Raw genomic sequence first — 26,989 nt, 5'->3', positions numbered from 1 at the left:
TGACCGAGAACATAAAAATATGAAAACAAAAGTCCAGCACTCAGCTTAACTCAGCAAGAATAAGTAAAAGGCTACACACACACACACACACACACACACACACACACACACACACACACACACACGGTGCTCTGCTGGGGCTTGAGTTTAGTGCAGCTGCATGGAATACATGCTGGGCTATATGCACCATTTCTACTTCACTACAAATATGAAGACACAAAAGAAATCTTTTTGTATCAACTAACAGCCAAAACCAGAGAAATATTTAAAATACCAATATTGCTAAAAACAATAAGAAACCATAGAAGTACAGATAAGTTGTAAAGTTCATTATTTACACAGCTTCTCAAATGTGATAATTTGTGGATTTCCTGTCCTAAATTATAACTATATAATGATAAAAAGTATAAGGATTTGTGAGGTTGCACCTCTACTTGGCAACAGCAGTTATTTCAACTTTAATTTTGAGCAATTTGAAAATAATCACATTCATATAATCAGCAGTTAAGACAACAGCAGCAGTTAGCCTTGCCTCAATTAAATAGGACAGTGAGATGATGATGTTTTCTCATGAATGCATTACAAAAAGAAATCAGATTATACAACAGCTGCATAATGCATACTTAAAGTAAATTATGCTTTGGCATTGGTACATTTGGACACTTTTTTTTTTTTTTTTACACATCTGTTGCAGTTGTGCTGGGGAGCATGCAGTAGGGCTCTGATGGACAGACAAAGCCAAGGCAAAAAACGCCTCCAACGTTCTATCTTACAATCCAGAGTGTACTCTTACTGGCTGGTTGGCATGCAGGCAAACACACGTATGCTAGGCAATGGAAACAAACAAGAATCGGCAACAAAAGTGAGTGACAGGACATGTCATGTTTTGCTTTTCAGTCTTGTCACATTTCTTCAACACATTCTGCACTGACTTTCACCTGAAGGATAAAGCTGTTGCTCCACAATATGTCTGTCATACATTTTTCATCAATAAGTCCCAAGAAAAGACCAAAACTGACAAAATGTTTCTTCATCTATCAATTCTTTCCCATACCCTCACAATGTAATGTCTCTGCCAACCCACTTGTTCCTGCTGAAAAAATATATTTTAGCATTTTTCTTTAAGAAAACCAACAAAAACAACACAATGATTGCACTGTGACTAATGTACATTTGTTCATCTCATGAGTATTCATGTCAGGCATGTGAGTGTTTAAGTTAGATGGACTCAATAAAGTGCTATAAGTCACATTATGACAAACTTTGGCACATTTATGTGTTTTTAAAAGTATTTTTTAAACTTTGTTGGTAATAAAAGTATCAAGAGACTCATATTTAAGATGACGGCCATTATTTTTCAGTATAAAAAAAATGCACAGCTTCTTTAAACAGTCTCCCTCCTCTTAACACCTTCTAATTTCCCACTAAGCGGCACATCTCTTTAAACGTCAAACTAAGAACCAGATCCAGGGTTTGGTTTGCGAATCTTCCATGTGAAAAAAATCCTTGGAAACATCAGGACTGCAAAGTGAGAAGTCGCTGTAAAAACTTAGCAAACTTCCTTAAATCTGTCACACGCAGATGAGGATTTGTTAGTAAAGGTGGATTATGAACAATCATTTGAATATTTAAAGAGAAGGAAAAAAATTCAGTCTTAAGTAAATTGATTTTTTTCCCCCTGTTTTTTCCCTCTCTGGTTCACAGGAGAACTAAAGTGTGCATCCTTTCAGAAATAGGATCTAATTATAATAATTATGCTGTTCCAGGCAATTTGCTGCTTTCACCACATACAATTTTAAATGTTGCATCCATGTCTAGAAGTAGCTTAGATGAAAGACGCTTTGCAAAATGAGAAAAAAAGACTTTTAAGAATTCTGAAAGAGATCCTACAGGTTGTAGGCTGTAACTGCTGAGGTTAGAGGGGAGATGTTTCCCAGGTTGCTCTAATAATATTGTGGGATCATCCTCTCTGTAAGAACAAGCAAGTGTGTGTTTATGTGCGGAGAGGTGTACGGCAGGGTGATGGGGACTAGGTGGGTAGGGAGGAGGGCAGCATCAGCATCAGCGACCATGACGTCACCAGAGTTTAAAGTGGGCCGCGCTTCACCCCGTGGAGGGGAGAGAGGAGAGGGAGGAAGCGGCGGCGGTTCCTCGCACCTGTCTCGTGCGCGTCGCCGAGTGTGAAAAAGCCCTGCGCTGACACAACTCCACAAAGTACCTGCTCTCAGCGATCCTGCCTGAATGTTGACTTTCTGCTTTAACTAAATATGGAAGAGCTCGTTGCACGGTGGACCCTGTCAATTCTTTCGCCTTGAGGTCGATAACTTTCCAATTCAGCTTCAATTCAACGGTGAGTCAAATGCTTCCCCCCCGACAAATCGGGCTCAATTTGTAAATGATGCTGCAGCAGGCGTGTCATCTGCACGCGCAGCATGTGTGGCGATAAACATGTTTCCAGATGTTTGTTAAAGCAGATTTTTTTTTTTATTTTATTTTAAGAGAGAGACAGAGAAAAATACATTATTGTGTATTTTTGTTTTAAGTGCTGGAGTGGCTCCGCAGTAACTTGCAGTCTGAGCGCGCTGCTGTTGGTTGCTGTGACAAATTGTGCTTTCCATTTAATTAGGCTATTGGCGAGTATATCCCACGGAAATGTGCGCGCTGTGCCAAAGAAAAGGGCTGTATCATCCCGGAGAGTTTTCTAATCTGCTGCAGTCGCGAAGCCGAGTGTTTTTCTTTTATCGCATATATATTTTTGTATGCCAACGTGCTCTGTCTTTTCAAACTAGTCTATTACTTTTGAAGATTGTCATTTTTAAAAGCTGTAAAGCTTTGAATGCTAATGATTTCGATTTTCTTTCCTTTTATTTGAACTGCTGCAGTTTATGCTTTGTTGTGATGCTTTTTTGCCTTGCCTGGAGTTAGTTTGGTTGGTTGTGTGCTCAATGTGATCTTTCATTCCCTGGTTCCTTTTAAATGTTACACATTTAATATGAACACTAGTGTAAGTGGCCCCTGTGTAACTGCGATGTCACGACGTCGTTTTTTAAGCTTAAGAGACATTCATAGAAGCAGGATTTGAGATAATGGTCTGCCCTTCAAACTCAAGGATTAGGACTGATGTACATTTTAGATGCACAGAATAGAAATGACATGCGGCATGTTATGTCATTTTTTAACCACTAGATGACAACAAAGTGCAACGTAAAGCATCTGATTAAACTTGCATTAGCCTGTTAGTCAATGAGCAGATCTGCACCATGGTTTAATCATGAAATCATTACTGCTGCTGATTTCCTTTGTGGGAGAATAAACAAAACCAAGAAGCCCGTCTCTAAAACATACAGTTTTGATGATATCACTATCAGTTACACAACGCACAGACACACACAAAGAAATACGCACACTGTAGCTACTGTTGCTTTGCCCTGCTGGCGCTGCATACATAGTTCCACATGCTCAGCATGGGTTCTCTGCATTATAGCAATTTGTCATAAAGTCATTTATCAGGGATGCACCGTGACACCACAGCAGTGAAGGTTTAGTTTTTGAGTGAGACTTGGACACTTGGTGTGTGCTGTTGTGCTTCCAGAAACTCCGGCTTGTTCATTGTAACCCCTTTCAAGACTCCACTTGATATTCACAGCTTCATTTCTGAGTATTCAAGGGCTACACAATTAGTTAAATCACACCGCAATTTTAATGTTCTGTGTTCATTTTGTTTTTTTGTTCTCCAGATAACTGGAGCACATCAATAATTCACAGTGTCCTAACTCATGTTTAACAAATACTGCCTTTATATTTAGATCATCTGTTCCTTTGTCAAATCAGCTGTTATTCTGGACCACCATGACCTGTCAAAATATTAGAAAGCGTGGGCAAATATTGCTCCCATTTTCCTTTCTTTATGCCCACAGTTCAGCTTTAGGCTGTCAAACAAGTTGACAAAATCACCATATTCCTTTTTCATACCTGCCTATTGTCCCGTGAAAATGGAGTATCTTCAAATGTCAGGCCTTTCACAAATATAAAAAATGACCTTGTGTTCGGCTTTGTGTCAATAAATCATGTAAACACTGAATGGATAATAGCTTTTTAAGTGTTTATTTAGTTAAAGAATCCTTCACTTTGTCTGACAGGTTAGGGAATCATTTCATCTAACAATCACATTTACATTTTTCTTGCTAATATTACTGTGAATAACAATACCTAACTGTAATATTCTTTAGTCTTTTGTAGATAATTAGTAAAAGAAAAACAGTCATTGTCTTTTAGTAGTTCACTCAATCTGTCAGGGCATAGCAAGTGCTTGGAAAAATGGGAGAAAAGGGGTGTGTGTGTGTGTGTGTATATATATATATATATATATATATATATATATATATATATATATATATATATATATATATATATATATATATATATATACATAAAACATTGATATCCAGAGTTAGGGCTGGTTAAAGCTGTGATTTTAAGCAACACTTTCCTCTAATGAGGGGTCATGGAGCCAGAAACCAAAGTAATACTCGGTTCAGCTTCAGTGGCTTCAGCTCTCAGTGGAGCCAAGGACGACATTTGCCGCTCAGACACCGTAAATTCTGATGTTGTTTACTGAACAGATGCATATTTGTCTTATTTTGGGGGCTCACTTAAAGGATCACTGTGTCCGGGGCACCTAAGTGCCTCGTGCATTCGGTGGAGGTCATTTTTTTGCAGGCATTTTACAGTCTAGTAAACCCTTTCAACTGGAAATCCCGATGTTTGGCTCAATCAATATGTTTAATTAGGGCTGATTAATGAAAGCAGATAGATGTGGAAGGCTGACCAATTTCTCTCATCTCAAGAAAAAAGAAAAAAATTCATTCCATGGTGGTAATGTGATTTTTATGTAGCAACTCACAGTATTCATTAAACCGAAAAAAAAAAAAAAAAAACAACTGTAGGGATTAAGTATACATATAGTTTACATTTCCGTTTCTATAGATGACCTAACAATTTTTTTTCAGTAACTACATTTAAGATTTGACCAGCTGGGGGTTGAAACTCACACAGGCTCAATATAATCTCTTAAACACATGTGAATTAAGGGATTTGAAAACACTGCTTCGTGCATATGTTTAGAAATAGTTTTCCCCGCAGGCATAGACATAGACTGTTGGCAGTGTGAAATCTCTCCATTAGTATATTGGGATTTGCAGAACTACAACTGCTGTGTACTGTTTGGGGGTTGGGTCTGGTTCAAAAGGGCAAATCCTAAAAAGTCGTCTCAGTCTTATAAATCGGACACTGATTTTGAAGACTGCATGTGGACACCTCAGCATAGTGCTGTGTTTCAGGGCTTAGTTTCTTTTCGAATTTGCTGTAATGAACACTGTTTTCTGTCAGTCCCTCAGAAGTAACAGCTAGTATGACCTTTATTCTGCAAATTAAGCTGTTTTTGCTTTGCAATGACTGATAGATCTTATTATTTCAGCAAAAGTGCATTGAGCATTGAGCAAATACCCTAGAGCCATAGCAACTGCATTAACAAAAGTTAATGAAATATATGGAGGCAGGACCTAGACTTTGCTTTACTTTTGAAAGCTCTGGCATTTACATTTTGCGCTGAGTAGAGGGAGTGGAAACGGTTTATCCCTCAGCATACACCCACAACCTACCTCAGACATAGATTTGCAGTAGCCAATATTGTAGCGTTACCAGTAAAAATAGACACGTTTGTTGCAGGTGATTTTATTTATTTATTTTTTTTTTGTTCATGAGCATTTGGCTTTTCTTGTAAGTGGCGATTATAAGGAAAAGTCACAGTTGTGCATGTTGTGCATCACAAAAAAGTTACATAAGTGCAAAGTGATGCAAAATTTTAAAGGCCAATAAAACGTCGTCGCTAGCTGGCATTAAAAAATAAGAAGACATCTGCAATTTAGATTGAGCTACAATTCCACATTAGGTTTCCCAAGGGTCTGGTCATGTCTGCATCTGATTATCCTTGCATACATTTAATTAATAATTCGACAATGCACGGCATTGATGCCGGTCAGCCAGCATTCTGCGGGGAAATAGATTGGCTCTGCTTGATATCCAGCCACAGCCTCTTAGTGAGGAACAAGGAAACGATGAGCTCAGGCAGATTTCAGATACACGAGCTCGTGCGGAGCTGCGTTAATCCTCCCTCCCTCAGGTGCAGTCTTGGGGAGGAACGCCGTGGACTACAGCTCACCACAGATAGTTGGCCAAGCTCTGATTAATGCACTCATCAGTTCTTTTCTTGTTGGTTTTAATGACAAGTATGTCCCTTGCGGGAATTTGGTGACTTTTTGCAAATACTGCTGATGCATCTGCTTGGATCTGCCGCTTTTCCCTTCCCCGTATTGTGTAGAGAGCCCTGGTAGAATGGCCAAGTTTTTCTGACATGACTAGGCTGTCAGTTACAGTGCAAGAGACCACATGACATATTTTCTACCAGAGATACAGGATACATGAGCTGAGGAAATGAACAGTGATAATATCTCAGCATGTTGGGATGTGTTGTGCTTTGCTGATAAGGCTATTATTCATTATTATGCCTTAGACAGCAGAAATCCACTCTCCATCTCAGGCATATGCTTTTCACACATAGTTTACTTACTGCTTACTAATTACTTTGGAGTTAAAAATGATTTAATCGCTTATGTAGACTGTAAAGAAGCCACAGATATTCACTAAGCTAATCTTTCCTTCTGAAACAGCTTAGGCTGTTGAGCAGAAGTAGAAAAGTGAAATATTGGCTTGTCAGAAACATGATGAAATTTAATATTTAATTTGACAGCATCAAAAAGGTACCGATAGGCACTAAGAATGTTTTAAAATGAGCTAGAATAGATGTGATAGATTTCACAGAAGTCCCCAGAAATCTTAAGGAGAAGATGATTCATAACTGTGGTCAAAGACTAAGGCAGTTTGTAACGCCTGCTAAACAGAAAAATCCTAACAACAGCCATTCATCTTAAAAAGGGCTTTAAAAACTTAAATGTTCCCCAGCATATTTAATGTTGTGATTTTTGCATTGTTTCCTCAACCAAACAAATCGGGTATGAGTCACAAATTTGACAAACAACCACAATTTATCACCCACATCAAAGAATTGTAGTGTTGTGTCTCAGTAGGCAGAGTGAAAAGGAAATTATTATTCACGTTTTATATTGTGCAGTAATTCAGCAACATGATCAATGGCTTATGATCATCATCTTGACAAATGCAGACAGAGTTGTGGTCGTGCCACATTTAGCTGCCCTTATGTGATTGATGATTAAAGCAGACAAATGATTCACTGTGCTCAACTGTCCATTAGTAGTATGATGCCTATTAGAGGGTGATATTTTGCCTCTGGCACCTTTCACACAGGGACCTCGTCACACTATTTTTTTTCTCTGTCTGTTGACAGGGATGTGTGTCAGAGTGTATGTTTCTGAATAAGTAAATATAAGCTTATTTTTTATTTAAAACCCAAAAAATATGTAAATGTATGACACCTGACATACAACATATTGCTGTCACATCACTGCCACATGCTGTGCACCGTCGTAGCAAATGTTTTAGCTGCATCTCCTCTCGGCTTGTCTGATCAGTTCCAGTGAGAATACTTTGGAGCCTTTCCAATGTCTAGTGATGGATCTTTGTGTTATCAGTGAGACGCTTTGAGCCCTGTAACATAAAGCCCCAGCGCTTATTCAGCACCGCGTACCTTGCCTGTGATCAATGGCCAGCAGTCAGGACACTGAATGGAGCACAGATTGAACCACATCTGGGATTTGGATGCTGAATAACAGCCCACTCAACAGGGGTGACTCATGAATAATGCACCAGCCAGCTGAGTGTCCCATCTCCTTTGGCCCCTTACTAGTGATGCTTTTGCACTCAGACCTGTCCAGGGAGCAGAAGGTCAGTGCACAAACACTTGGCACCCCTAGCACCAGCATCAGGCATCCCTGCCCACCGCAACCATGTTATAATGGAAAGCATAATGGAATAGAGGCTGAAAGAAGCACGTAAGGGAGATGTAGCTTCCATTTACAACAATGATCATTTTTTATTAGGTTTTTATAGATTTTAGGAGCATTTTTATATACAACACAAAGCGATCTGGGTTGAGATGGCACGGAAAACTGCAATTTAACAACCTTATGTTGTTTTTATTTCACTCAGGTCATGGAGACAGGCTATTTTACTTGGCAGATGTCATAAATTAAAAATGAACAGGTTTGCAGTTCATAAAACAGTAAGTATATGTTGCTATATTGTTTTGCAACCTGTGCACTATTTCTACATTTCACTGCACTATGATATTTACAGACTTTAGTGACAGACCGATTAATTGGTTGGCCTATGAATGCGGACACATCTGCATTGCAGGCAGAAAAGCTCATGTTGGTTGACCACAGCTGTAATATACGACACAATTATATCGTCGAGTTCTACACCGCAGGATGAGCTTTAACAGTGCGAGCATCTCATGAATCAGATGATTTATACTAAATACATTTTAGTGCATTGTTTTCTCAGCCTAGTGGTTATATTCTGTTTCCCAGTTATTATTCAAACAAATTTCTAATGACTTTTGTTGGCTTTGTGTATGCATCGGATTTTATGGATTTTTTGCATTTTGGCTTTATTTAACTCATTGTCATATGATGAAAACAGGCGTCCTCATGTGTTCATTATGCAGGCTGAACACAGCCACACAAACGCCTCTCTTTTGTTCATCTTTTTTTAATGTATTCAGTCTAAGTAGGCACATTTTGCTCAAGTGGTTTCAAGGACATTTAAAAGGTCATGACGGCAAAAATTGGGCGTACATCGTGCAAATCGAGTTGATGGAGCTCTCATTTCACCAAATGGAGATCACCTGGTTTGGATCCTTTGTGCACCGGTAGCGCATTTTCAGATTTAATAATCATGATGGTAAGTCATTCTTCATTCAGTCATTGACTAGTGATCCAGAAGGTCAACGTGCTGCACTATCAGAGGGAGCACACCACTGAGAGGGAAGTAGGAGGTGTAGCTTTTAACAGAAAGAGTTGATGTTTTATTCTGATTTGTTATTTTTTGGAAAAAAAGCATTAGTTAGAGTAGGCTAACTAATGCTTCTACGTAAGCTGGTGATTCACTCAAGTCACTCAAGTACACGCATGTAAGTCAGTTTTCAGGTACATTATTCTGACAGCAACTTTAATAATTCTGCCATTTTTTTTGATGAGCTACCATTTAGAAACTAGTGCTTGATTATCAAAATTTCAAATGCCTAAATTATTAGCACATCCACTTAAGGGACATTCCCCCTCATAATTCATCACTTCATTTCAGTGGCTGTTCATTGCTGTTTCACATTTCACAGCAAATCAAAGATAATAGAATTGCAAAAAAAGAAATAAAACACATTTATGCATTATTATTTATTTTTTAAGATGCTTTTACTCAAAATGTAAGGCATTGGTAAAGCGTAAGTAAATTACAGGATTATTTCAGTTACGAAACAGAAAAAAGCAACCAATTTACCCACTCAAACAAAAAATAGTCCAATAAAACGCAGAGAAAAGAGCACAACTACACAGTTTTAAAAATATTGTTGCAAAAAAGGTCATTTTTTGCCCAGATGCCGTCCTTCTAAAGTCATCAAGAGTGCTTTGATGAATGATTGTTTAATAACAATTTTGAACATATCCTGCCACTCATCTCAGTTTTTTTTTTTTTATCCTTTGTAGCTGTTACAGCCACTAAGTTGAGATGTAATTAACTGGACTATGAGGTGTTACAGTGGTAAAGTGATGTTTGATAATTCAGCATTAATAATTTGTTTGTACCATAAGATAAAGTCACTGCAGAGCTGCTTCTTTTTAATTCACTTGAACTCTGAGTCAATTTTTTGACAGTACATTACTTCATTGAAGTAGCCATTTGTATTCTGAACTTTTGCTTGCTTGTAAGTAAAGGGTTTGAGTAGTCCCTCTACTGCATTGCATGCATCAGTATAAAATGATATGTTTTCCCAAGTGTAATGTGAAGTCCTCTGATATCTCAGAGGATTGTCTGCACAGAAAGCAAAGTGCATCCACGCGCAGTGGCTTTTCTCCTCCTTGCTCCCCGTGTCTGCTTCACACACCACTTACCCTGCGACATTTGGGACGAGTTTCTCACTGCTTGGCTTCTCACATCTTGGACACTGACACAAAATAAATGAAGACACAAAGAAGACACAAGGTTCAGAGTTGGAAGGGGTTGGTAGCTGAGGTGTGAAACTATTGGGGTGTAAAATTGCCCTGGCAGCCGCACTGTTGTTTCAGCATTTCATGGTGAGCTGCTCAGCTAGACTTTACTTGACTTTTCTGCCTCCTTCTATCCACCTCCTTTTATTTGTGTTTCTGTCCACACTATACCTCTGCTTAATTTGTCCACAGCACTGTAGCTGTACAACTGAAATACAGTAATGAACACATGGCTTGGCTGGGCCGCCAGGCAGAGAGCAGCTGAATATTACAGTGGTTCAGTTTTGTTCTCCACTGGAGAATGATCCTGGTGAGAGAGCAGACGGTTCAACAGGCTAATATTCACACATTAATTTGCCCAAAGATGTCCAACTGTTCTCCAATAGATCTCATTACGTGCAATCAGTCACAGGCTGGCTAATTGTCTGTGTGGTGTAGGAAAGCTTTACTGGTGCATATAGGAATGACTGGTGCTTCCTCCTGGTGGCAGCAGGAGGCCATGCCCAGGCTGTGAAGAGAGAACAGACGTGGTGCAGAGGGCACTGCAAAACATTTGGCTGTCAGTATGATGCCTAGGGTTTGTTATTAAAAGCATAGGGCGAAACACAGAAACTATTCTGAGCAGCAGGCAGAGCTATGTGACATCAGGCACATTGTTATTTTGCTTCATTAAGTGATGTTGTTTCACTAATTAGTTTTCTTGCCTAAAGCTGGTAATTGGTGACATGTTTATGACTGTATGTGCCATGCCTGTTATGTGAGGAACCCAAACATGATTAATTACCAAAAAAAACCCAAAACATTAGAATAAGCACAAGAAAAACGACGTTGTAATTGCTATATGCTGTACTCCATTATCTATATTAGTGCAGTGCCTGCTGTCAGAGACATTTTAGCGTCAGCAGAGGCAGATGTCATAATCAGTGGAGATTTATTTAGAAACTGTGTTATCCGAATTGAGGACATCATTATGAAGAATGTCACATCATCTGTGCGGTCACAAATCAAGCAGAAGACCCTACAATGCAATCACATTGTCACATCATGCTATACATTTGCATGTGACAATTATGCTTAGTATCAGAGGCGACGTGATGACTCTAACCTTCTAGAAGCTGTCCCTGCCACTCAGCAGCTATCCTCGTAATGCCTTCAAGCAATCTTTTACAAGACTAAGCCACCCAAGTCTCCCAATTTAGTGAGGCTAGACCCATAACTGCAATAGATGGGTCAATGAGATATAAAAAAAACCTCATATACAATCACCAGTCAAATTTTTTTTCAGCAGGTTCTATTATTACTATGCATGCAGAGTTTCAAGGCATTACTGCCTCATTTACAGCCCAACATAGAGTGCCAACATGATCATCCAAGCAGAGCAAAGCATTAAGCCTAGAAAAAAATAGTTCATTTACCCATATCTTTACTATAATAAATAGACACACCTGCCACCACACAGCTAAAACGATCCTCAACCTCATCTGTGTGTGTTTTCATTATAAAGCAGGTGATTGGCTCTTTGTAGGGAGCAGTGGTAAGCTGCTGTCTCCCATAGATTTCTTATTCACGATCCTTTAAGTGCTACGTCTGCCTAAAAATCCGGAGAACAGGAGCACATAGCCAAAATCAAAGCACTTATCAAAAAACGGTCCCTAAACTCAGCAATGTACTTGCTTTGGTTTCTAGCAATACAGCCAGCAAATCTGAAGTAAACCGATGAATAGAGAGTCCTCGATCTGATAGTCACCAGTGCTTTGCTCAGTGGTGCAGTGGTTAGCACTGTCTCATAGCTAAGAAGGTTTTGGGCAAAAACCTGCGCACTGGGTTGTGCAGTGTCAGCCTTCTACAGCCTTCGGGTGTCTTTGCATCAGCAAAGTTAGATATCACACTCATTGGAAGTTTATTCCAACTAACCATGTTATCTGAACTGTGACATTGTTATGAGGCCACAGAGGAGTGTGGCATAATCTGTGAGGTCACATATCAACCATAATGGCCTATTCCCACTGAACGCATCATTTGTCACATAAAATTATGGGCAAATTTAAACCTGCTGGAGCCAGCGAGACCCTCCCTGCATTCATCCTCTATGGAAGTGGGGTCCACTTTCAGGAGCATGTTTGTGAATAGTTTAAACTTGTGTCACCTGTGACATCATGTGTCAGGTCAGAGGTGGCTAAACCCTAAGGTCAGACCACTGCTCATCTACATGACCTCAAACTCTTGCAGTGCTCCTACTCCTGCTCCCAGCAGTATACCCGCTAAGTATGACGTAGATTATTTGGTGAAATATGCGAAGGACAGACAGACAGGGGTTTCTTGATTTATTAGTGAGATTTGATGATTATGTTTACTCACATTAGTTTCACATTTTCTGCTCTTTCTTTGAACCACTTCTGAACAGATGGCTGCAGTGACTGTGCTGCTCTCCTCCCTTGTGAGTCTGATTTTAGATTCATAAAGCCAACGTTAGACTAGATTAGTTTCTCTGATGTCTATAAAGCAATTTCTCATTATTGCCCGTGGTTGAAAGTGGGATGGGAGTACACAGGACAGTGTTTGTCTGCTCCGACAGGCTGCGAAAAGTCTTTGTGCCCAGAGTGAAAGAAATAAAAGTATGAGTACAGGCTCCCTCCAACGGGCTGAGTCTGGTGTTGGCATGCCCTGCGGTAAGGCAAGGTTATTCAGATGAAAGATGGTGTTGAGATTAGTGAGCCCTGCCTGAGCGCATGGACGTCCAGCATTCCGCACTGCGTGATTTATGAGAACCATGATATCAGCAGTCGCCACATGAATAAACCATGTGGGCAGAATTAAGCTTCTGTTAAACGACGCACAGCATTTTCCCAGGTGCTTCACCAGCCAAAGTGAAATCACACCGTGGATGTTGTCGTTGCTACATGAGACTTTAAAAGCAGAGGCTGTTTTAATTTTTCCTCTCTCGTTCCCAGTAATCCCCATGGCTTCGGCAACACTGCCAGGTAATTGTTTTGAGCTTATTAATAGTTTGTAGAGCCCCTTTGCATGAAGGCTTGACGTAAGGCAACGTAACTACGATCTCATTATCTATTCAATACCAGAATAAATGCATTTGAATTTCTCAGCTTGAATAACTGCATTAAAATTCTGAATTCAAATCACTTGATTGGACTTTTCTGATCAAAAATCTGGAACAAAAACAAGTTTCAACCATAACAAACACTAAAAAGTTGAAAATGAAAGTTTAACAGTCCAATTAAATAATTAGTAGCAATTAATGTAATTACTGAAAATCGTTAAACTGGAGAAGCTACTTTGCACATAACAATTTTTAATAGTTTTTTTAAACTAAAACAATAACACAAGCAACATCACGTTGGGGTTGAAAGTCACATATTTAAGAGAAGGACTGCACTGCAAACCCAGGATGTCAAGTCTGCAAGATGTGGGAGGGGTAGTAGTAAATGCCAGCAGTAAAGGGAAGAGCTTTTGATCCATACTAAGGAGTATATGTATAGTTATCCTCACTTATCGCTCTTTCTCCCAACCTGTTGTGCTTTGTGGAAGCACAAATATACTGCAGTACCCCTTTAAACTTTTGCTGAAATAATGTTTGGACAGATAATTTGTCATTTTCCTTATCTACGTGTGGATTTGAAATAATAAAAAAAAGTCTGAAATAAAGTGAGAAACAAAAAACTCAATTGAGGACGCGAATCAGGCTAATCTCAATAAGACTGATTGTGCCAATTTTTAAGATAAAGTCCGCTGAAAATAAAATGGCTGCTTTTGTCTATTTTTTGTTTTTTAAATACACTACTTCACCAGAGGCACAATGTACAGTGAGGTGCTGTGGCAGCAAGAAGCAGCAGTTTTTCGTGGGAAACTACATACATATTAATGCATATTAATAATAGGAATATTGCGCGTCGGTCTTCTTGTCCATCTTCACTCTCTGATTGAAAAATCTTATTCAAATGCCTATAGCTAAAGCAGGGGGAACTTTTCTTTTCTGGCCTGTATAAAATAATCTGAACACAGTATGCCCTCTGTCCTCTCAAATGAGTTGAGTTGTCCATAACCATAACTAAGCAGTATTATGGCGAGTATCCAGCCTGAGATTGAGAGATTGTGAAATTAATCCTTGGCTGGATCATGTCAAGCTGGCATTCCTAATCACTGAAGTGTAATAAATAGAGAAGTACCCTAGAGAGAGAGATCAGGTATAAGGCATTGCTGCCTTGGCTCCACTTCATCCTGTCAGCATTACTGAGATTCCCATAAATGCAGCGACAAACACTCTCTCGGGCTTTATGACTTCAGTACTCTTGCCATGCTAGTGCATGCACTTAGTCTCTTTAAAGTGATTTGTGTATAGAGAGGAACAGAACAAGTAATGTGAAGCAACAAAAAAAAAAAAAACCCAAAACACACACACACAAAAAAACGTAAGTAAAAATACAAAAATGTAAAAATAACCAGCATTCAAACGTGCAATCAAGTCACTCCTGTCATTAGGAAACTGTTCTTAAACATAAGCACTCACTATGTTGGTCCTGTTGGAAACTTTTATTATACTAATATTATTTGATATTATTAATAGGTATATGATACGGGAAACAGTATTTTAGTCTCATGATTTGAGGCGGAGGCAAGTTTGAAATAAAAAACTGTTAAATCTATAGCAATTTAGGTCACAGGCAAAAAATATGTAGAAAACATAAAGATGTCAGAAGTTTTAGTCAGGAAAGTAACTACTTCCTGTAGCACTTTATATATTAATAATGTCACACTCTGATGCCAATCATAGTCTTTATAATATATCTGTATTTATAAATAGCACACTAAGGAGGAGTAATGCTATATAAATGATGAATTAAGTACTTACTAATACCTTAATAATGCTTAATAGTGTCACATTATTATAACGTGCTACCAAAAGTATTTATAGTAATTTAACTTTGAATATAATTGAGTATAAAGTAGCAAATGCTCACAAATAAAGCACCAGTACCCTCAGATTATAGTTACTATTGGTTCTCATTAGAACACTATCATAAAGCTTTGAAATATACATACAAATATACAACTCATAAGCAGATTTTAGAACCTAGTTTTTGTAGTTTTGTTGTACCTGCAGAGAAACCATCTCTTTCTGGCTTCTTAACACTCAGGTATTTGGCTGAAACCAGGGGAACCAGAGCGTACAGTGTGCCACACTGTGGCCTCTGTAATGAGGCCTGACTCCTAATGACTCACAGCCCCCAGCAAGAGATAGAGGTGGCCAGCAGTGGGGCTTATCTCATTGGCACTCTGTGCTGCGTGGTTACTGCTGTAACCTTTAGATCACTTCAGATTAGGCTGCTGCGGGAATCCTTCAGTAGTTATTACAAAACGGATTGAGTGGCTGGAAGAATTCTCATAAAAGTTGTATACGAGCCCTCCGCTTGAAGTTGTGATAATAGGCCGATTGTGCAAAGACATGTTACAGGCTGAAGCTCGTGACTGATCGGCGTTCTAACGCTGCCTCGGATAAGGCTGCGATGCCATTGTTTTTGTTGACTGCTTTTGATTATGTAAATTCACACAAGCTAGCGGAAACAGAGCATTGTGATAAATTTAGCACTAAGAGGGTCCTGAAAGCGGCAGGGGGCCCACAGAGTGGAGGTGAGCTAACTTGTGCTAGTCAGTCATGCCTGCTGAACATCATTCATGGAAGAATGCAGGAGTTGGTCAGCCAGGGGACAGGGTGGTTAATTGCACTGCACTTTAATAAGTCACACACTGGCTTTAATCACGCAGACGTCCCCGCTGATAGGCAGTGCAAGGGACAAAGGTGGCTCCGTCTCATCGGACTTAATGTTTCTGCAGGCAGGTGTCCGATGTAAACTGCGGGTGTTCCTGTCAAGATTCAGAAGTCCATATAATCACGTACACACACCTTCACTATACTCTGCCTCTTGTTCTTTGCACTCGTCTAACCTCGGTACCTAAATGATGTTGCTATTTCAGCTGTTTTTTCACTGGGAGCAGCACAGCAGTGGGAAGGTTTCATTGTCACAGTAATCAAAGTGGTGACGAGCAGAAGTGAAATACATTTAGGTTGAGTGAGGTCTCTGGAGAGCATTTTGTTGGTGTAAACACTTTTCTCGTCAAAAAAGAGGGAATCTATTTTCAGGGATTTGAGCAGATACAGTGCGAAGTCATACAGGAGAGCCCCGAGTGATAACCGTCATATTCATCCAGCTTGTCTTTTATGCAGTGCTCTCTGTACGGAGAATCAGCAATGAAGAGAAGTTATTTCAACATTAATTAAAGGGCGTGTTGCTTGCCCCCAACAATGCATTCTAATGTTAAAATCCATGTTAAGGGAAATAGCAAACATGTGATCAGGCATTGCAAAATGTTAACTAGGTCTTTGTCCTTGACATTCACATTTTTAATGTCACTAAGCTGTTACTGACGCATGCTGCGCTGCACACATATATCTCACCGGAGGTAGATTTTGTCCAGATCTAACAGGATTTGCTAGGATTTGGAATTAAATCTCCACGTAGGGTTTGATTTCCAATCAAAATTGGCCACTGCATTTTGTTCTGCCTTTGATGGTTTAAAAAAAAAAAAAAAAACGATCTCACTTCAGTCATTTTTTTTTTTTTGCTGCAAAATGAGACTGTTATTTTAAATGTTGCCGTAAGAGACAGTCAGTCTGATATCAGTCTGACAGCAACCAAATGGGATCAAGTTGGCTATTACATCCAATCTGTTTTTGATAATACAGCATGTAATTGTGATAAATCATCAAAAATCACACATCTGTTGTTTACATAGATGGAAACTCACAATTAACATAAATGTACATTTAACTGTTACATTTGTGCACAGCAGCCTTCCTGTTCAATAGAAATATAACCCGACTACAACCAGCTGGCAGCCAGTTGAGCCGAGTCCCCTCAAGTTGGCTCATTGACAAAGACTCATTCAAACTGATGGCAACATGTTGGCTATCTGTCAGCATTTATAAATTAGAAATTAGTGATTATTTGCAAACCTTCAACAACGTCTCTGAGAGTGACTGCAGTCATCCCAAGTGAGACTGTGACTGTTTGGAGAAAGTTTGCCTCCTCTTAGCCGACCTTGTGATCAATAGTGTGCAACACCATCAACAGTTTGGTGAAAAAATTCAAAACAATCTCAAAGTAGCCACTGAGTTTTCTTTTTTGTTTCCTTTATTGTAGATGCAAGATTTCCATCCTATTTTTTACTTGTGTGACTGACCCATTAGCTTGCTCTGAATATAGGCATAGCTTTGTCAAGCTAAGTGCACCCAGCTAATTTAATGTAAGCTTACTCAAGCCTTGTTCTTAATATTCCCACAGTATTTTAATTTATTTAATAAAATATCAATATTTGGTGTCTCTGTATCAATATAATATCCATAGACAAAATATTGCAATACTATGCTGTATGGATTATTTTTCCCCACAAACCTAATAATTACGGTGATAATTTTAACCCAATCAAATCAAGCATTCTCTTGATGCTTGTTGTAATAACAGTGGGAGTGCATTGTTTTGTATTTGTTCACCGGCTGTATAATTGTGCTGCAAATTTAAAATTGCTTCAGACTAGCATAGATCTCTAAACGAGTTAATGTTCAGCAGATGTAATAAGTGGATCTACAGTAATTCTTTAGTCTTCACTTTAGCCTTGGAAACTATTTACATGAATAAGAAATGATGTTAAAGTATTTATTAAGCCTTTATTTTGTTGTGGCTGTGTTTGCATCTTAATTTAGAATTCACAGCAAATGAAGGACGGAAAAATCTCAAACCTACACTCTGACCTTCCAGCGAAAGCCATGTAATGAGAAAAATGATAAACACATGAATGTTCTCCAAATTATTGCAATAAACCTTGTGTAGGCTTTGATAATGATCACAGTTAATGTGATCTTGTCACATCGTGGACAAACCACTCACAGAGTTTGAAACGTGAAGAGAGTTCATGGTATTAGCCCCTCTTGAGTTAATGCAGGCTTTTATTCCTGTGGGTAAGTTAGTGTGGATGTGGATACCAGGTAGGTGGAAATGAGAACCGCGTGCTCGAATGTGGAGGCTGCGCAGCGTAAACTGGCCTTTCAAGAGCAGCTTTTGTTGAACTATATGCCTGTTGAGGCTCTTGATCCCATAAGAAATTTATGAGTTTGTGTGCGTGTGTCCATGTGAGAGCGAGCAAGGAAGCATGTGTCTTCTGTGTGTCATCATAAGCTCATTATTTTTCTTCTCTCCCACAGATCTGCGACCTGTCATCACCTCACCCAGCAAGTGTATGTGTACGCACTGGCACTTCTGTGTTTTTTCTGCTTCCAGAGCCCCCTCAGCAGCCACCGAAAACACCCAGAGACCACAGGCTGCAAGATTAGGTGAGCTTTAGGCCACACGCCTCTGGCTATTAGATCTGTCACTGTCTCCTCATTTGAGGGCACTCTGGCACTTAATTTGCTTGCAGACCTCACTCTAAAGCTTACTAATAGTCATTGATTTGTTTAATCTTGCCACATATTTAGGATAATCCCGATTTTATTACCTCTTAACCCCCTTTCAGACTAGTGATTGAGAACAATTAAAAAAAAAAAAAAAAAAAAAAATATTGAGCTTGTCCACAGTCATTCAGATTAAATGGCAGAGGAAGATGGTCTAATCAAAGAAACAGTAAAAGCTTTCTGGTTCATCAAGCAGTGTCCCTGTAGTAGCGTATAACCCGACTGTTTCAGAGCAGGGCTTGAATATGAGAGCAGCTGTAGCCCATAACACATGTGTATCTTGATTAATCATCCTGTTAAGGAAATGAACATGGCTTTAACCTCTGCCTGTTCAGATGAACTGCTGCTCAGAGGAAGTGGAGCTCTGATTGATTTTCTTTCACATGTGAGTGAACTACATGCATCTATCAATGCAGAAGATTAGCTGAACATGTGAATTTGTGCGTTATTGGATACAGTCACTCTGAAGTATCGAACACATCCCCATAACACGGCAAACCACATGCAGAGCACACGCAGCCCACACGTGGATGTATCACTACATGTTGAGTTGTACAAAGACGCATCATGTTGAATCTATTACAATTCATTATTTTTGGTCAAAATGCCACGCTGTAACATTTCTGTGTACTTCATACTTGTGTATTTTATTACTACTGTGCAAAACGGAAATTTGCTGTGTCAGTCATGCACGTGTTATACCTGGACTACTGTACCTAATCTGTCATTGTCACTTTTGTTGATGATATGTGCTCTTCTTCTGCCTAATGAAAAATCCTGATTGGGTAAACAGCCTGTTTGTCTCTGTCACTGGGTGGTTTCATTTCTGTAGATATTAGAGCCATAGATAACTTAGCCCAATATTCTGCTTGAGCCACATTTAAATATTTTATTATGATCTTCTATTTGCACCAATTGTAATGGTTGATCTTTATTATGTAAATTTATTTTGTAATTTAGGATATTATGCTCCATTAATTCATCTGGCTGTTGTGAATCTGTTCTGTTGTAGTCTAGGCAGATGTAGTAGATTGGTGGGCCAGCATATGCATCTTAGAAGGTCATCAAGGATGCGGGGCATGGAGCAATAGTTTTCTGACTGTCACAGTTTACCAACAAAGCTATATAACCAGGATTCCATTTTCTATGTGTGGAATAAAACCTTTTTTTTTTCTGTTTTTGTTTCTGAATGGCATGCAAGCTGCCTCCTAGAAAACACGAGTCAGACACTTTACGTCTATACAGAAGGTCCAAAGGTTGCTGCTACAGTAGGTGTCCATTGAACATTGCATATGAGGTGTTTTCAAGGTGAAAACTACTTAAATAAAATAGTTTGGTGTGTTTTATGGGAAATAAACTAAGAAAATGCACCACTATATGGGACTATAGCTAACGGCTGGTCAGCTTAGCTTAGCACAGTTGAGTCTTACTCTATGGACAGAGTTACCACTAAAGGGTTTGAAAAAATAATGATATTTAAAAATTTATTTTTCGTGTCCTTTTAAGCACCTCAGAGGACAAAGTGCTATGGTGTATTTGAGAGTTAAATAGTCCGCTTAAGTCAAACTTCAAGTCCCACAAAACAATAGTATCCCAGATATATTGTATATTTAGTCAATAGCCATATCCATGGTAACCATCCATATGCAGTAGAGATTCACCAGTTGTACATTTTTGATTGAAATTTCTGATTTATTTATTTTTTAACATGCTTATACTGACTTTTTGCCAATTGCATTTTTTTTCTAAGAATGACAAATGAGAGCATATACAAACAAAAAACCGACTTTTCTTCAGTGTAAAATATTATTCTCATAATAAAATAAATGATTAAACTTTACATTTTTCCCAAAACCACAGAAAGAAACAGAATCTTCTCTCCTTTAAACAATTCTCTGCTACTGAAAAAAGGTATAAATAATTAAGTGAACGTGAGTTGTTGTACACCAACATTCACCTGATATATTTTTACCTCAAACAAAAGCAGGTGCAACAAGTTTGTATAACAAAACAAATTGCACTTACATATTTTTCCAATTTGTTTAAATTCACCAGACACCAATCTTTTTTTTCATCCATCTCCATCATTTTCCTCATAACTTCTTTGATCATTTTGCTAATACTGAGGCTGCTGACTTGCAGCTGCCTCTGAGCTCTTTCCCTTTGTTAGCTATGTCCATGTTAATCTGGGTGAGGGTGATTTAAGTGTCTGATTAGATTGTTTGATATAAAAACTTTTTCACAGTTATCCCCCATGGTTTACTTTGGGGAACTTTGTGTCGCCACTCATGCATCTCTAATGTCTACCATTATAAGACACTTAAAAATAGAAAGGTCTGAACAGCTGTGATCGAGCTCAACATTAAACCTGGTGTCATTGTGCAAAAACCTACAGACCAACTGCACAGCCTATTGCTAACCTTTTTTTATTCCCAACCTCTAAATACTGTTATTTTTTGATGCTTATATTGTACCCTTGATTATTCCATCTGAGATAACAGCTAGACAATCACAATACTGGAGTATTCAGAGTATTGATGAATTAATTGGAGAGTTTACGCTTGTGTTTGTCATCAAAAGCATTTGAACCTGGAAATTGCAATTACATCAGCCTTACCGAACAAACTGGCACAATATAATACAAACAAGTTTATTAATCCCACTAGGGGCAATTAGCCTCAAGCAGCTTGTTATACACAAAACACATTAACATACAAACAAGCAAATGAAGCTTAATGTGATAAACCTCTCAGGAATAAAATAAGCCAGTTTTTAAAAGGTCAAACTATTCCTTTTAAATGTAATGAAATTATCATTTACCACCCAACTGTCTACATTTCCTCCCTGTTTCCTTCTCAGAGTGAAGGATGGGGTCATCAGTTCCTCTGCTGGCCTTGCTCCTTGCGCTCACCACCAGTGCGTTGAGTCTCAACCCAGATGACCCCAATGTCTGCAGCCACTGGGAGAGGTAAGCACATTCCCTTGTATTTAATCGTCTGAAAACGCTGATTCGTATGAGTGACGTTGTCACTTCTGAAACTTTTTCAGTATATCTTCTCTTAACCAAAGTTCTGATCTATTGTCAAAGTCCATACAGCAGTATTGATCTCACAGCGGCTCAAGTTGCCAAGCTCGGAGAGATGGGAGGTGCTGCTGCTTCAAATGAAATACACAGGCAGATTGATCAGTGTACTCTCATCCCAATCAATCGCAAATGCCACAGAGCCTGAATAATTATTAGCTTTGCTGGGCAGTGTCACTTATGAGAAATAAGCAGGAATAATTTCTGTCTGTGGCGCAAAGGGGAGGAAAGAAAGCTGTGAAGATATATTATCTGGATTATTGCCTGACCAAGGTGAGGGTACTTTGTGGTTCCACCTTGTTGGCATTGAAATGGATTCCCTAAGTGGGCAGTATAGTTATGGCTTTTAGGTCCTCCAATATCCGCAGACCACATATCATAAATATCAACTTTTTTTTAGCGTTTTCATACCCTTTATTTTAAAGTCAAAGCTTCATTATGCAGGAAAACGACACTGTGTTGAAAATGGCATCAGTGACTTTCTGATTCTTAATAATTAGCATTTTATTGTTATAGCTGGTAAAACCTGATCCAGTTTAATAGGGTTAGGGTTAGAGTAGGGTTAGGTCAAAGTGATTTAAAAAATGATTTTTTTTGGTGATGATTCACAAAAAAGAAGTTTGGCTGCTCAAATATTTAAAATGTTTGACTTCCCTGTAATATTTTTTTAAATAATGCCACCTTTCACAATTTTTTTCTAAAATTGTTATTTAAGTCAAACCATGTAAAAAATTTAAAGGGTAAATGTCTCCTAGGTAGAGCTTATTACAACACTCAGACATTTAATAGATGACAAGAAGCCCAGAGTAATGGCTGCTTTTCTTTTGTGCCTGCGGCAGGGACTGAAAGCCAAAATTATTGGAGACTATAGGACCGGCATTTCAATACTTTATCAGGCGCTTGTTTACATTTAAGATCTGAAACCATACTGAAAATTCTAGGAGTCAAATAAATGTAAAAAATAAAGAGCACAGCATCTGAATCTAAAATTTTGAAGTGAATACATTTTAAATCTCTACCACAATTTAAAGGGGTAGAAATAATAAGCCAGAGTACAAGCAAGTATGGTACAGTCCTTTTTTCTGCAACTGGTGTCCTTAAACGTTTGTCTTTCAGCTATGCGGTGACTGTCCAGGAATCCTACGCTCACCCATTCGACCAGATCTATTACACTAGATGCACAGACATCCTCAACTGGTTTAAATGCACAAAGCACAGGTGAGTTTGTAGGTCTCAGAATTTGTTTTCTTATTATAGTTTACTTGTTTTGTTTTTTTTTGTTTTAAGTAGCACAACCTTTACTGTACCCCCAGAGGATGCCAGTGACTGTAATTGTGTTGTTTTGAAGATGTTATGTTTTAATTGCTTCATCAAGGTTGAAGTCTCTGTTTACTCAACTAAATGAGTAAACAGAGACCTCCTACAAGCGGATTTTTATTTGGGGGTAAAATTCCACTTAAGAATGATTTTTCTGTGCGTACTTTGATAAAATGACAAATAACAACAAAACATTAAGTTACTGTTTCGAGTTTGTTTGTTTCCTGCCCTTCAGAAAGGATCACTCTTTACCTCACGTAGCTGTCCCTGTGTGTCTGCTTTTTCAGGATCAGCTATAAGACAGCTTACCGGCGGGGAGTGAGGACCATGTATAGGCGCCGCTCGCAGTGTTGCCCTGGTTACTTTGAAAGCGGAGACTTATGTGTTCGTGAGTGCACCTTTTTTTTAATTCCTAAGTCTTTGCTCACGACATTTCAGGTTGTATCTGCAGGAGATTTTAAGAAAATAAAATATTAGGATCGACTTTTAGTCTGAGTGGCTTGCAAGTAAAGACGCAACTTCCGTACAGGCCACTGCTGCCCAAGTCTCCTGTCTGATCCCTCAATAGCAATCCACTCCTGCCTTCTTTGCTAGCGTGCCACCATGTATAATATGCGGATTAAGTCAATTTAAAATGACTGAGCATGATTTAATAAGGTCACTCACTGTTTTACAACATGGTCTGCTCCCTGCTTTGCTCTTTCTGTTAGAGTAGCTTAATTGAAGTTGTATAACAATGAGAAAAATTAACGAGCCGAGAGCATACTGGTTACAGACCAAGGATGTATAGCACCCACCATAAAACCACAACAGACTTCAATAACTTAAAAGAGCAAGGGCCTTGAAAATTAGGTTGTAACAGTGCGCTTAAAACAGTCATTCACTGTCAATTCAATAGCTTCAATGTCTAATTTCACTCGCACGCATTCAACTGAACACTTTTGCAAGCTGTTCACAGTATTCGTTACGCTGACCTCACTGAATATTTCATTTGCCTTAAAAAAGAATTTAGTTAAAATTGGTCTTCAATAATAGTTTTCATCATCTTTTGCAACATGAGCTAGCTTCTGATATAGTAACCCCACCGTGTGCTCTTTGACCACAGCTGAGCTTGTCCTTGTCTAAGCTTTCCTAGCCTCGGGGTAACAGCTCCCCAGGAAGTCAGCCAACAAAGAGTGAGAGCCCGTGTGATTATATGGGGGTCTGGAGAAGTGAGGAGCAGACTGATCAATAATGCATTCATTAACCATTTAACTGACAACAGAGACATTTGTTCATTAATAGTCTTTTCAGGGTGTTAACAAGGTGAATCTGCTAACTGCGATGCCGCCTCTTGAATTTGGCTCGTGTTTATCAATAAGCGTGCTTTATTTTTTTGTATAATACAGTATCGGGCCATTGCGGCCTGTGTCAGGTGAATAGAGGAGATTGAGTTGATAGGGGCCAAGAGGGCAGTTTTTGCTTTTTGCTGGCTTTGCAGACTGCTCTCTTTTAATCCTAGCACTCTCACTACTAGGATTAAGAGATTTGTACTCCCCAAGCTGTTTTGCATGCAGTGACAAAAGGGGGCATTATAGAGGAAATCGAACCAAAATTAACTCAAGTCATCTATTTCGAGACATTTTATTGTTTACTGAATGTAAAATATCCCTCCCTTGTGTATTGTCAGTTTAGTGTAGCTTTTCCCCATGAAGTCTGTTTCGTTAAGAGTCAGAAAAGCTTCAAGAGGGGTTGCCTTTTAATCCTGCCTCCTTTCTTTTTTTTTGTCATATGGCACCACATCAGCGCTCACATTAGCTCCAGTGAGAGGCAGTTAATGAATTTGGGGATGTGGAGCAAGCATTACAGAAACACACAAAATGCTAATGCTTCCGACACTCTTAAAAGATGCCTTTTCTTTGTTGTTGTGTTTTGTTTTGTCTGTAAGAAGTGATTTTTTTTTTAACATTTAACGCTCCATGACACACTGAACTTTGATCTGCTTTTTTCTAATTAGTGCTTGAAGTTCCCAATGAGAGGTGTTTATTATTTCTGTGACCTTTGATCTGTCGTAAGTCATTAGCTTAATATGTAACTAGTCTATGTAGAGGATGTGAGGAACTCATTTCCCACCTAATAAGCATGATTATTACAGTTGTGCAAAGGAAGCAAGATGAGCTCACTAATGACAACAGCTCGTAATATCTTCTGAGGCTGACAGGCTCTGCGGGGCTCTGAGTCTCTCTTTTCGCAAAACATTTAGGCCAGATGACTCCTGCGTGACTCTTGCCTGTCCATTTTAAAAAAGACCTTCGCTGCAGAATTTGTCGGGTTTTGACAAGTTTCACATTTGAGCTTTCACCATCAGTAAGATGATGAGATTTGGCTCCAGAAAGGGATCGTGCGCCTTTGATTTCTTTTTCATTTTTGGCTTTGTTGCATTTTTTTAATGCTTCAAAGACACAGTTTTAAAATAAATCGTCTCTGTGCTAGACAGAGGCCCAGAAAAGAAGTTATGCAGGAAGTTGTTTGATAGGTTCTGCTGGCACCTGTCTTAGAATGATTCAACCATCAGCTGCATCACCTTGTTTCAAGCTTTTTCCACTACAAAGCACTACGACTACAAGAATCATAAACACTGGCAAAAAAAATGGCACTGGTAGACCCTTTTTTTTCTTTTGGTTACTGCAGGAAAGCTTTCCACAACAGGAAGGGACAGTAAAGATTTATAATATCCAACATTTTAAAAGATTGCGGTTTTCCTGGGTAAAAATATTCAATTTATTAACACTGCATGACAATCACCAATTAGCTCCATTGTTCCCTGTCCTGATAACACCTCTGCATAATGAGTTAGATTAGCCTTTTATCTAGATGAAAGACTCAATTTTCCAACAGATTCCTTAGACATGAGTTAGGCAGAGTGATTCATGAATTTCAATTAAAATGAAAGACCTACCTCCTACTTTATTATGCCATCCCTTCAGTACACCGGTTCAGATCTCAGGAGAAGGGTGCGCTTTATCCTTTCTCCCATATTCAAAACTTCATTTCCATATTTCTTTTTTTTCTAAAGGATGTGACACATTTGCATTTCCCTGTTCTCGCTGATCAGAATTTGCTGATTGAAACTAAACGAAATCAACTCATCGTGGTGACATTGAATTCGTCTCCTCTTCTCTTTGAATACTCTGCATACTGTGGGCTCATTGATTACAGGTAGTCGATCTCACTACCTTCGTCAGCACAAATGTTGAAGCTCTTCCCCCTTTTCTTTTTGCTGGCTTACTGTAATTAGACAGTTCTCTGCCAGAGTGATGTTCAGAAAATCTGCCCTGAATTATCTTTCAATCTCTGGTTTACCATTTTTGCCGTGGGAGCATTTCTGCGATTAGCGCCAGCTTGTTGCTGTCTGGCGTTCACTCCTATTTCTCCTTTCCTGCTGCATCTTTTGAGTTGGTGGTGGAGCTTAATCGAAACCTGACTGAGTGATAATCTATAGCAGCACTGTTCAGGCCTGCAGCCAGCTCCTCCTGACCTCTGTGCCTGCAGGATGGGTGCCATAGTGTTGAACACAGGACTTATATTGTTAAGAAAAAAACTGCTAGATGCTATCCCCTGTCCCTTTTTCACTTTTGACCACATCACAAAAAAATAAGGAACAAAGGAAGCAGAACTTGGATGGAGTGTTGGATGAGCTCTGATCAGTTAAGGGGATGGACTGTCTGCTCTGCCGCCCTTGGATTGCGTATTATCCCTCCACAGGCCATGTTAGAGGACTGCTGATTCCCATCAGGCGGAGTTTCTCTCTCGTCGTGTTTCCTTCCTCAGATAAGAGCCTGTCTG

The 26,989-nt window shown here is 39.0% G+C and overlaps 1 protein-coding gene across 6 annotated transcripts in view; it reads left to right on the top strand.

Moving 5' to 3' along the window:
- The first annotated feature begins 2,133 nt into the window (after positions 1-2,133).
- The window catches only part of megf11 (multiple EGF-like-domains 11), a 78,721-nt gene continuing 53,865 nt past the window's right edge, over positions 2,134-26,989 (top strand). For all 6 annotated transcript variants that reach the window (XM_035907245.2, XM_006789271.2, XM_087843143.1 and 3 more), the window contains exons 1-5: positions 2,134-2,350; positions 18,517-18,645; positions 21,625-21,733; positions 22,964-23,065; positions 23,452-23,552. In XM_035907245.2, coding sequence (XP_035763138.2) covers positions 21,633-21,733; positions 22,964-23,065; positions 23,452-23,552 — 304 coding nt within the window. In that variant the 5' untranslated portion in view covers positions 2,134-2,350; positions 18,517-18,645; positions 21,625-21,632. The remainder of the gene's footprint in view (positions 2,351-18,516; positions 18,646-21,624; positions 21,734-22,963; positions 23,066-23,451; positions 23,553-26,989) is intronic.

The sequence above is a fragment of the Neolamprologus brichardi genome, chromosome 7 (assembly GCF_056152115.1).
Source record: "Neolamprologus brichardi isolate AB-2024 chromosome 7, ASM5615211v1, whole genome shotgun sequence".
NCBI lineage: Eukaryota > Metazoa > Chordata > Actinopteri > Cichliformes > Cichlidae > Neolamprologus > Neolamprologus brichardi.
This window is presented reverse-complemented; position numbering and strand designations above follow the sequence as displayed.